The sequence below is a fragment of the Sinohyriopsis cumingii genome, chromosome 11 (genome assembly GCF_028554795.1).
Source record: "Sinohyriopsis cumingii isolate HCF-2022 chromosome 11, ASM2855479v2, whole genome shotgun sequence".
In the NCBI taxonomy this organism is placed as follows: domain Eukaryota; kingdom Metazoa; phylum Mollusca; class Bivalvia; order Unionida; family Unionidae; genus Sinohyriopsis; species Sinohyriopsis cumingii.
The window spans coordinates 50,023,628-50,036,686 of NC_142971.1; the positions used below are offsets into that span (position 1 = coordinate 50,023,628).

The window sequence follows — 13,059 nt, forward strand, 5'->3', positions numbered from 1 at the left end:
ATTCAGTCAGTGACATTGACCTTTGACCTTCTGACTCCAAAGCTGGTAGGTTCTTCCTTTCCCCAAGTGCCAGTCATGTTAAAGTTTGGTGGCTGTAATACTGTAGAACTCTAGTGATTGCCCAGAAACCATTAGTCAATTACCTTGACCTTTGACCCCCAAATTTATATGATTCTTCCTTACTCCACCCTTAAGCAATCCACAGATTTTGGAAACTGTAAATGGACACCATACATTGTTCTGAGAAAATGAATTGGGATGGATAGACAATATCATACCATAATACATGGTGGCTTATGGTGGGTATATAATAAACAGCTGGTCATGCCTTGCACGTTGAGTATGCCCCTTGACGTTTTGGTAAATAGGTGCTGTACACAAGTCATTCCTATATACCCAACTGCACATCAACCTGTTCTCATATACCAAACTACACATCATGCTGTTCCCATATATATCATACTACACATCAAGCTGTTCCCAAATACCATGCTGTTCCCATTTATCAAACTACACATCAAGCTGTTCCCATACATCATATTACACATCAAGCTGTTCCCAAATACCATGCTGTTCCCATTCATCAAACTACACATCAAGCTGTTCCCACATACCACACTACATATCAAGCTGTTCCCACATACCACACTACACATCAAGTTGTTCCCATATATCACTCCCACATACCACACTACACATCAAGCTGTTCCCATATAGCAAACTACTCATCAAGCTGTTACCATATACCAAACTGCACATCAAGCTGTTACCATATACCAAACTACACATCAAGCTGTTGAAATATATCAAACTACACATCAAGCTGTTACCATATACCAAACTACACATCAAGCTGTTCCCATATATCAAACTACAAATCACACATCAAGCTGTTACCATATACCACATTACATATCAAGCTGTTCCCACATACCACACTACACATCAAGCTGTTCCCACATACCACACTACACATCAAGCAGTTCCCACATACCACACTACATATCAAGCTGTTCTCACATACCACACTACATATCAAGCTGTTCCCACATACCACACTACACATCAAGCTGTTCAAACATACCACACTACATATCAAGCTGCTCCCACATACCACACTATACATCAAGCTGTTCCCATATATCAAACTACACATAAAGCTGTTACTATATACCAAACTGCACATCAAGCTGTTACCATATACCACACTACACATCAAGCTGTTCCCAAAAGCCAAGCAATAAGACTCTGAGTTTAACCTCAGGTATTTACATACAAATGGCATGCACTGAGAATCCAAAGTGATTGCTATGTCTGGCTTCTGCAATGATTTCTTTTGACTCTATCTCACTAGTACTGCTGTTTAAAAGAAGCAGAATACTTTGTAAACTTTATATCCCAGTAAAGAAAAAACGAAAATATTGCTGACAAATGATACAATTTAGGCAGTCTGAAAATTACTCATTTTATTTCAGTTATCTTTGCGTTGTAAGATGTTATATAACGTGAATTCACTTTTTTTCCAGGGGTAAGGGTTAGAACTGTGTGGTTGTATGTATGGATGGATTGGATGGACATCTTGACATTATATGCTTGGCTTTCCGGCAGGTGTATAAAAACTACAGGATGGCTCCATCCATTAGTAATATCCACAAATTAAAAATTTCCAAAAAAAAGTTATCATTCTATGAACTAGAGTACAATGAAGGGCCCATTATATGCCCATGCTGAAGCCCTCTATGTAGAAGCATTTTTCTTCATTTTGTCAGAGTGACCTTGATCATTGGCCTTTTGATTCCAAAATCATTAGGATTCTACTTTATCCTATGTAGGCTATCCACAAAGTTTGGGCTAGGTCTGTTAAGCAGAAAATATAATATTTTTTGGCAGAAGCCATTATATTTTTCTTTCAATCAGTTAATCTTGACCTATGATCTGGTGACCCAAATATGAACAATCTTCTTCCTTACCCAAGCTATACACAATATTTGGTTGAGCTATCTAGAACAAATCCTTTTGTGCCCAAACCATTTTTATTGAGTCAGTGTGACCTTGAACTTTGACATTTCCACTCCAAAATCGATGGATTCTTCACTAAACCACGTGCAAGTCATTCAAAAGTTTGGGAATTGTAGATATGGAGAATTCAGGTTGATATTGGGAAACCATTTTTCTTCTGGTCAGAATCTTAGAGATTTATGGCCTCTATAGTGTACACAAGCTTAGTCAATCAGGTGCAAGATCAGCTTACTGATACACATGGATGTGGCTTATAATAAAACTCAGTAGAGGTCTTAATGACTGAAAGAAAAGAAGCTTCTAGACACTTTATTCAAAATTTTAACCAAATTTAAAAATTATTTTAATAATGACAGATACATATTTCATCTTACAGACAAAAAACCCCCAATACTTGAGAAAGATACTCTTTTTTTCTCACCATCTAATCATATTACAACAACAATGTATACTGAGTCTATTCTAGGCTCTGAGTTATAAATATTCTGCAAAAATCTCAGCTGAATGCGTGTCATTCATAATACTTTGAAACCAATGCTTTGTTTCTTCATTAAGAAATTCCCTCCTATATTCCCCCTTTTCTTAAAAGGAAGGAAGGGGATTTTCCTCTTAAATTTTCAATGCTATAAGAGACCCTACTATATCCTTGTTTCATAATCATGACATTTTATTCATCTAGGTTAATGCACTAAATCATGGTCAGCTTTGTTCAGTACAGATATATTATGAATGTCATCTGCTTATTTACAATTTAAATGAGCAATGACAGATACACTTATGTCACTTATGTAATTTACATAGAACAACTAAGAGCCAGTGAGTCATTTTATACAATCTGAAAAAAAACCTATGAACTTTGTTTCAATTTATTGGTGTGGTGGAAAATTTTAACACTTTCATTTAATTCAAGATGTTACAAACATCCCCACTCCCACAGCATATCATGAATACATATCACTTGTGTAAAACTAAACATACGATGGGTACAGAAATTATGAGTGGGATTATTCAGTACAGATCATATGGCTCTATGCTTTGAAAAATACATGAAGGAATTAATTAGGTAGCAAACCTGTAAACACTGTTAACAATGGTGGTTTACCATATGTATTGCATAATAAGAGATTACAGTTACCAAGAAATAGACAGTGACTATGGAGATATGCAATAACAGGTGATGCTGTCAGCAAAACTAATGAATACAAATTTATAAATACAGGTATGGGAGTGACTTATAATACAGGTAAATCAGTGAAAATAAACCCTTGGTGTGCCAGTTGCTATTGTATTAATATTTATGTGAGGCGTGAATTGTAAATGTCATCGTTAAACAAACTAATAAATTACTCCAGCTGTAAAGAAAAAATTATTTTTCTGTAACCTTGTATTTCTTATCTTCTATTAAGGAAAATATTAAATCATCTCATTTGAGGAATTATTTAGGCTGAAAACCCACTGAAGAACTGATTTTTAACACAGAAAAATCTGTATGATAAAGATGCCCAATCTGTCTTTTGAATATGCCCAATTTGTCTTTTGAAGATGCCCATTTTGTATGATAAAGATGCCCATTATGTATGATAAAGATGCCCATTATCTATGATAAAGATGCCCATTATGTATGATAAAGATGTCCAATTTGTCTTTTGAAGATGCTCATTATGTATGATAAAGATGCCCATTTTGTATGATAAAGATGTCCAATTTGTCTTTTGAAGATGCTCATTATGTATGATAAAGATGCCCATTTTGTATGATAAAGATGCCCATTATGTATCATAAAGATGCCCAATTTGTCTTACGAAGATGCCCATTATGTATGATAAAGATGCCCATTTTGTATGATAAAGATGCCCATTATGTATGATAAAGATGCCCAATTTGTCTTATGAAGATGCCCATTATGTATGATAAATATACCCAATTTGTCTTTTGAAGATGCCCATTTTGTATGATAAAGAAGCCCAATTTGTCTTTTGAATATGCCTAATTTGTCTTTTGAAGATGCCCATTTTGTATGATAAAGATGCCCAATTTGTCTTATGAAGATGCCCATTATGTATGATAAAGATGCCCAATTTGTCTTATGAAGATGCCCATTATGTATGATAAATATTCCCAATTTGTCTTTTGAAGATGCCCATTTTGTATGATAAAGATGCCCAATTTGTCTTTTGAAGATGCCCATTTTGTATGATAAAGATGCCCAATTTGTCTTATGAAGATGTCCATTATGTATGATAAAGATGCCCAATTTGTCTTATGAAGATGCCCATTATGTATGATAAATATTCCCAATTAGTCTTTTGAAGATGCCCATTTTGTATGATAAAGATGCCCAATTTGTCTTATGAAGATGCCCATTTTGTATGATAAAGATGCCCAATTTGTATTTTGAAGATGCCCATTTTGTATGATAAAGATGCCCAATTTGTCTTTTGAAGATGCCCATTTTATTTGATAAATATGCCCAATTTGTCTTATGAAGATGCCCATTTTGTATGATAAAGATGCCTAATTTTTCTTTTGAAGATGCCCATTTTGTATGATAAAGATGCCCAATTTGTCTTATGAAGATGCCCATTTTGTATGATAGATGCCCAATTTGTCTTATGAAGATGCCCATTTTATATGATAGATGCCCAATTTGTCTTATGAAGATGCCCATTTTGTATGATAAAGATGCCCAATTTGTCTTTTGAGACACCCATTTTGTATGAGAAAGATGCCCAATTTGTCTTTTGAAGATGCCCATTTTGTATGATAAATATGCCCAATTTGTCTTATGAAGATGCCCATTTTGTATGATAAAGATGCCCAATTTGTCTTTTGAAGATGCCCAATTTGTATGATAAAGATGCCCAATTTGTCTTTTGAAGATGAAAAGACTGTCACTGGCTAGAAATAACAATTAGAGTTTCATGTACTTAAGGTCATTGCAAGTCCATATGGTGAAGCAAAATATTTTAAATTTATTAATAATTACAAAACATTTATAAGTTCCTGTATTATTCGTTTGTAAAAAGAAATAAGACACTTCTTCAAACAGTAATTATGACTGTGTACAATGTCTATCTCATGCAAAACACATGGTATGTAAGTTACAACAGTTGGCCAAAACACATGGTATGTAAGTTACAACTGTTGGCCAAAACATATGGTATGTAAGTTACAACAGTTGGCCAAAACACATGGTATGTAAGTTACAACAGTTGGCCAAAACACATGGTATGTAAGTTACAACTGTTGGCCAAAACATATGGTATGTAAGTTACAACAGTTGGCCAAAACACATGGTATGTAAGTTACAACTGTTGGCCAAAACATATGGTATGTAAGTTACAACAGTTGGCCAAAACATATGGTATGTAAGTTACAACAGTTGGCCAAAACATATGGTATGTAAGTTACAACAGTTGGCCAAAACATATGGTATGTAAGTTAGTTACAACAGTTGGCCAAAACATATGGTATGTAAGTTACAACAGTTGGCTAAAACATATGGTATGTAAGTTAGTTACAACAGTTGGCCAAAACATATGGTATGTAAGTTACAACAGCTGGCCAAAACATCATCAAGTTTTCAATGAATCTGATGTGTTCAACTTGATATGGATTTCTGACAATATAACTTGGACAAAAATAGAATGCTACATTAAAAAAGTCAAAGATTATTTTCACATTTGAACAAAATAATTGATTGGTTAACCAAAACAGCAATAGTTGAGATTTCATAAGAAATATCCAATCAATACACATTGTCCGTGATTTAGTGGTGATTGCTAATAGCAGAGAGGATGGTGGTTATTAAATGAGTAATCATTTCAATTTAGATTTTGCTGACAACATGCATTCAACTATTTTACCAGTACAAATTCAATAATCCATTCTGATATGGTACAATTATCCATGGGAAAGGTTAAACTAACTTTCTTACTGGATAAAAACATAGGATTGACTCTGGCTTCAATTGTATCATAAAATTGACCATTAATAGGTGTGGTGTTGTTTACCTGGTCAGCAGTGAAGAGTCCTTTGTTTCTCTCCCTCAGGCTGCACCACAGATAATGCTCGTAATTTTCATGCATCCCGAACTGCTGGTCCTTGCTGCTAGCTTCATTGTCGGGGATAGTACTGGAAGCGATCAAATATAAGAATAATGTCTCCATTTATTCTCAGGGATGGTTCTGGAAACATTTACACTTAAGATTGTACCATTTAAAGTAATATATAATCCTGGAAGTACAGTGTTGCCATAAAAACCTTTCAATTTAAAGAACTCTGTTGTTGGGTGAAATTGTTCCTTTCTGGATTCTGGTACAAGTGGTTTAAAAAGTTTAGAAACAAGATGCATATATATATATATTGTTACAAGTCTATGCTCTTAAAATAAGTAACAGAAAAGAGTGAAAGACAGCAAGCTTTGTAAAATTTAATAAATAATTTATTTCTCGAGAGTACAGAGTGAAAATGAGAAATAAGAACTTACTGTACTGTGAATTAAATCCCAAAATAATCCAAGAATTACAGACACAAGCACAAATAATAACATTCAGTAAAAGTCCAGAATAAGCCCCAAAACTGACATGTCTGTTATAGCTCCTAGTGTGTTGATGTGCCAAGTCTTTTGATGAATCACAGAGATATAAATTCCAGTGAACGTCTCTATCCAAGAATTTTATCAGAGCACTTTTGTATTTCCAGATAAAACAATCACTTTAATTCAATAATTTGAACAACAAAAAGAGATTCCAGCCCAAAACTAATGGACACAACATATAATAAACAACTTGAAAGTGCTAGATGTTAAGCACAAATGATAAAATCCTCTCAGTTACAATATATAAAGTTCTTTACTTTACCTCAGGTCACAATTAGCATTTTCTATTAAAAAAACAACATTACCTAATGGAAAATAACCTTCTAGGTTGATCCAGATGTTTACAAAATCAAAACCACAACCTGGATTACCGGTACACTCAAACCCATACACACAGAGAATAATTTAGCTATGTATTAGATGTTTACAATGAATAAAATTAAAAAATCAATTTGGGTCAAGCAGAAATGAGTTTTGGACAAGGTCAAGTCCAATATACAATGTTACATTAAAACCCTCAGATTTAAATATGACCCATTTATTTACATGTGGAAATTCCGACTAGTGCGTCTTTTTGACACACACAGATTTGGGCTGAAGCATCAATCTTAATTACTACTGATTTGCCTCTGGCTTAGTTTCTTGCTAACAGTGCGCTGTCCATTAGACAGATTTACTGCATCTTGACATCATCTTCAGAACAGGCTATACCTTGATGGCCAATAATATCGCCTTAATGGAAGAACTGGGTGGAGCTAATGCTTAGCTACAACTGAATTCAGTTGAATTATTTTCAGATTAAGTTTGAAGTTTATGATAGAGGAAGAGGAAACAATTATAATATGTATGGACTACCTTTTGATCACATATCAGAATCGGTATGTTTTGACATCAAATTATAATCAAATGGTCAGAACTGGAGCATATGGTGGCTCGCGAAACCAGTTGTCAAGATGTGGACCAACTTTAATAATTTTATTGGCAATTAATTTAATTCATTTAGCTGCTTGTTTAAAACTTCGGAATCATTTATGACTTCACTGGATTCATTTCAGATAAAATATCAGTGTTTGTATGGCTTCTCATGAAGCCAGTTTTCAGAGTGGGATGATGTAACATTGGTGGTTAATTTGCTTCAATCAGCAAAACGTTGAAAACTTCAAGCGTTTTAATTAATGGATCATTCAGAAAACAGTTACAACACTCAGTGCATACATCTAAGCTTTAAAATCACAATGGTGCAAAGAAGTATATTTTCTTTTCTGTCTCAGTCTTGGAAACGACCTGCTGGTGATGAATTTTCTGACCCTCAGACGCCAAAGAAATAGAAAGATAGTGTTAGCTCTGCATACGAGGAGAAGGAGAGTCAATCTCCGAAACTTGACAGAAAATTTAATGACGAGTGGAAAAGTGAACTGACAATTCTGTGATATCTGAATAATATATAACCTTCCTAGTTGTATGGGTATATGTTTGCATCTAAAACAATTTGAGCAGATCATAAAAGAATATGTTGAGAAGTTGAAATTATAATAAAGTATACAATAATTCTGTCAGTTTTATATACAAAATATACACCACAAAGTAACAAATTGGTAGTAAGAGAAACACTTTCACAAAAATCAGACTGTATGCTTCTTAAAAAATACAGTACAAGTATGTCTTGTTATTCAGCCCAATACATTAAATCTTAAACATCATTTGTTTCCACCAATAATGAGGAACCACAGCTATGGGCTCATGACTGTTCAAAAGAATTGACTGTCAAGATTTCAGTTTTGACTCCTGAGATTTTGGAGTCAAGTTTTGAAATCTACTGAGAATACTCTGTGTGTGTGTGTGTGTATGTATATACATATGTATGTATATGGAAATGTTTGAATATGATGTGTTCATCTTGTGCATAATAAAAGTTTAGCAAAGTATGAATAAGAAGAAATTCAATTTAAATAAAGATTAAAAACACAAACTGACAAAAAAAAACTGGAGGCTATTTACTGTACAGTAAATACAATCATACCTACTATAGATATCGATTTTAAAATAAAGTTTGCATAATAGTAGGCATTTTGGTTCAAATGCAAAAAAATGCATGATGGACATCCAGGAGAAAATTAACTGCAATATGGAAAGAAACTGTAAGACTAATTTTGAATAGGGTTAAAGTTAAGCAAACAATTTAAATGTGACTGGAGGAATTAAAAATAAATCACAGCATTTCTTGCATTTTTTATTTTAATAATGGAAAAGTAGCTTGCCAATACATATGTGCATTTTCTTCTTCATTTTCTTAGCTTAAAAGCAAAATCACTCTCTCTCTCTCATTAAAATTATTATCATTAAACTTTGCATATTTGTGAATCACCTAGTAAATAGTCTCAGGATTCTTTGATCAGAAATGTATCTTTCATCTTTCACAATACATTTATGTGAATGTGTTTTAGTGGGCGAGTCTTTAAATATTAAACAGCTTTGTGTACAGCAAAAAAAAAAGCATTCTTTACTGTGTGATGTAGCTGAGCTAACAGGCATCTTCCATTTGATACAGTGGACACCCACTATCTAGCTAATAGGGGCAATCATACTTAATCTGTCCACTACAAGCCATGATGCCGAAAACACACGATGACAACTATATCAGGTCAGTGATGGAAACATCATAAAATGATTAATGTCCACTGTGTGTACATGAATTTTCCATAATCCATGATGAATGTAATGTAGGTTCTTATTAACATTATTATTATTATTAAGAAAGCTTGATGCCCAAAATATTGTCAGCTGGGTATATATAATAATCAACCAGACACTAATTTTGTGTTTGCTTTGACAAAGATTCCATGAGTGTTGAAAGCACTTAGGTTTATTTAAAAGCTACTTCTGTACTCTTTGTTGACAGTTTGTTGCATTTATCTTGATCTATACATAATGCACATGATCACCTGCTGGATCCAGTGCACTCAAAAGGGCAGTTACTCAACAAATTATATATATATATATATGTGTGTGTGTGTGTGTGTGTGTGTGTGTGTGTGTGTGTGTGTGTATATACATATTATCAAGATTACATTCGTCATGCCCTGTACAAACAGAATGTGATTTACTCTTAATAATTCTTGACTACATCAGGAACAATCAGGGTTAAAGTTAATAAAATCCTCATATGCATTGGTGTAAAATATGAAAATTCCACATGAGGGTTAGATGTTTGCATCAGACACAAGGCTGTGTTTATTGGAAGACCACCATATACAGTGAGTTTAATGTTTGCATCAGACACAAGGTTATGTTTAATGGAAGGCCACCATATACAGTGAGTTTGATGTTTGCATTAGAAACAAGGATATGTTTAATGGAAGGCCACCATATACAGGGAGTTAGATGTTTGCATCAGACACAAGGCTATGTTTAATGGAAGGCCACCATATACAGGAAGTTAGATGTTTGCATCAGACACAAGGCTATGTTTAATGGAAGGCCGCTATATACAGCAAGTTAGAAATTTGCAGAAGAAACAAGGATATGTTTAATGGAAGGCCACCATATACAGGAAGTTAGATGTTTGCATCAGACACAAGGCTATGTTTAATGGAAGGCCGCCATATACAGCAAGTTAGAAATTTGCAGAAGAAACAAGGATATGTTTAATGGAAGGCTACCATATACAGGGAATTAGATGTTTGCATCAGACACAAGGTTATGTTTAATGGAAGGCTACCATATACAGGGAATTAGATGTTTGCATCAGACACAAGGTTATGTTTAATGGAAGGCCACCATATACAGGAAGTTAGATGTTTGCATCAGACACAAGGTTATATTTAATGGAAGGCCACCATATACAGGGAGTTAGATGTCTGCATAAGAAACAAGGCTATGTTTAATGAAAGGCCACCATACACAGAGAGTTAGATGTTTGCATAACAAACAAGGCTATGCTTAATGGAAGGCCACCATTTACAGGGAGTTAGATGTTTGTATCAGACACAAGGTTATGTTTAATGGAAGGCCACCATATACTGGGAGTTAGATGTTTGCATAAGAGACAAGGCTATGTTTAATGGAAGGCCACCATATTCAGTGAGTTAGATATTTGCATCAGACACAAGGCTATGTTTAAAGGAAGGCCACTGTATACAGTGAGTTTTATGTTTGCATCAGACACAAGGCTATGTTTAATGGAAGGCCACCATATACGGGGAGTTAGATGTTTGCATAAGAGACAAGGTTATTTTTAATGGAAGGCCACCATATACAGGGAGTTAGATGTTTGCATCAGACACAAGGTTATGTTTAAAGGAAGGCCACTGTATATTGAGGGGCATAGTCAGGATGTTTTTATCAAGTAATTGTACCAGTAATATAATCATTAAGTAAGAACCAATTAGCAATTTAATATTAGATAGAGACTGTAATGTTCAGCTATACAGTACTGCATTTAACCAATGACATTTTGTGTTTTTATTGCATTAAACTGATGATAGTCCATTCTATAATGCTTGGCCAGCTATACTCACTCTGTCCTGGTACCGTCCCTAAGGTCACTGTTACACATGTACTGCAGTATCAGCTCACAATTACTCCTTGCAGTATTACAGGAATGCTGGTTTGTCCTGCCAATTACAAAATCATTAAAAGAATTCTATGAAGTACACCGTTCTCTTACATCTTCATAATAAGTACATGTAATCAATTTTAATCATTAAGAAAATTAAAACTTTTACAAACAAGAATGTGGTATGGTGAGCCCACCTCCGTGTTGTATCCACGTAACAAGTAATATGACTCTGCGAAACTGACCCAACAAAAACTTTAACATAAAATTTAATCTAAGGTATGGTCATACATCCAGACATTCCCATGGATCCAAACTGATTGTTAGATCAAGTGTTCATGATCGCAGACTCTAAAACATCTAATTTGAGTGTAATTTTCTTTAAAACAAAATTAAAAATTAATCTTGATGTGTGTATTGCATGCCATACATCAGGAACTAAGCACTGTCTTCTAACTTGCCTAAGTAGATGCATGTGTTGATTGCATGCCATACATTTTAAAGTTAGGACTGTCATCTAACCTGCCTAAATAACTTTTATTAGGAGCAATAATTTTCTATGAAGTCATTTGATAAGTTTAGAAAAGTTGCCTTGTTGACCCGTCACATGGCCCCACGATTTCTTAAATGTTAACAAATGAGGTAACCATGGCAAGGCTTTACATGAACATAACATAGGGTTACATCTATCAAAAAGCCAATTTGAACATGATGGATGCTCCATGTTCATGTATGATGATCTAACAGGTAGTTATTCTACTGTGAACATCTTTACCAAAAACAGCACAAGAAATATATATAACTACTACTGATTTTGTTTTAGTCAGCTATTTATACACAACGAGTCAATTTAAGTTGATTAGTTTGGTTACAAAATAACACTGAGATATACCATATTATTTGTGTCATAGGATACTGTTTAGAGACAATGAAATGTTCTTGCCAAAATAAAAATTTTCATGCTTTGTAATTTATGGATATTAATTTTAAAATAATTGTATCTATGCACTGATGTTTTCAGACATACCTGCAGTTTTACACTGATAAGACAAGTGCCAAGCAAGGTGGCTGAGGAACCAATTTTTATAATTCTTTGGTATGGCTCAGCTGGGGTTCAAACGTGTGACCTCCCACATCTGAGGCGGATGCTCTAACCACTTAGGCCACAAGAGCAGTCCTTTTCAAAATGTGCAACAGCCTAACTGACTGGTTTCTAGTAATGTACATACTGTTTTATTTCCAACAAAAAGACTACATTCTATATATCAGTCTATCATACTGGCACCGCAGTACTTTATCCTTAAGTGTGTCCACATAGAAAACTGCTATTCAAATTTTTTTTCACTTAAATTCTGATAGTAATTTTGTAAATATAATTATGAATGCTGAATTTTTACAAAATATTCATAATAATTCCACAAAATCTGGAATCATTGGCATCTCTGAATACATTTTTTCACCAGAAGTTCAGTCATAACAAGGAACAGGTATTGTGGCAATGATCATAACAAACTGACTATAACAGATTGCAAAATTCTATATACCTTTAAAGATGGCATTGTGTATATTTGATGACAACTTACCATTCTATCTGATATTTGGATCCAGAATAATATTTCATTGGAGAACCCACATTGTACCCCCCACGGTTATTATTCTGGGAGTCAAACAACCTGCAATAAAGGTAGCAAATCAGTCAAGTGGGCACAATCTTAAACTAAAATTTACTGCTAAATGAAAACACACACCTACACACACACACACACACACACACACCTACACGCACATGCTCACACACACACACACACACACACACACACACACACACCCCTACACACACATGCTCACACACACACACACACACCTACACGCACATGCTCACACA

General features: G+C 34.3%; 1 protein-coding gene across 1 annotated transcript in view; it reads right to left on the reverse strand.

The window, feature by feature from the left end:
- Nucleotides 1-13,059, reverse strand: part of LOC149788424 (protein DD3-3-like) — a 53,574-nt gene that overhangs the window by 33,447 nt on the left and 7,068 nt on the right. The window contains exons 3-5 of the mRNA XM_089974404.1: nt 12,758-12,847; nt 11,137-11,232; nt 6,033-6,153 (exon numbers count right to left, since the gene is read on the reverse strand). Of these exons, the coding sequence (XP_089830530.1) occupies nt 6,033-6,153; nt 11,137-11,232; nt 12,758-12,847 (307 nt within the window). The remainder of the gene's footprint in view (nt 1-6,032; nt 6,154-11,136; nt 11,233-12,757; nt 12,848-13,059) is intronic.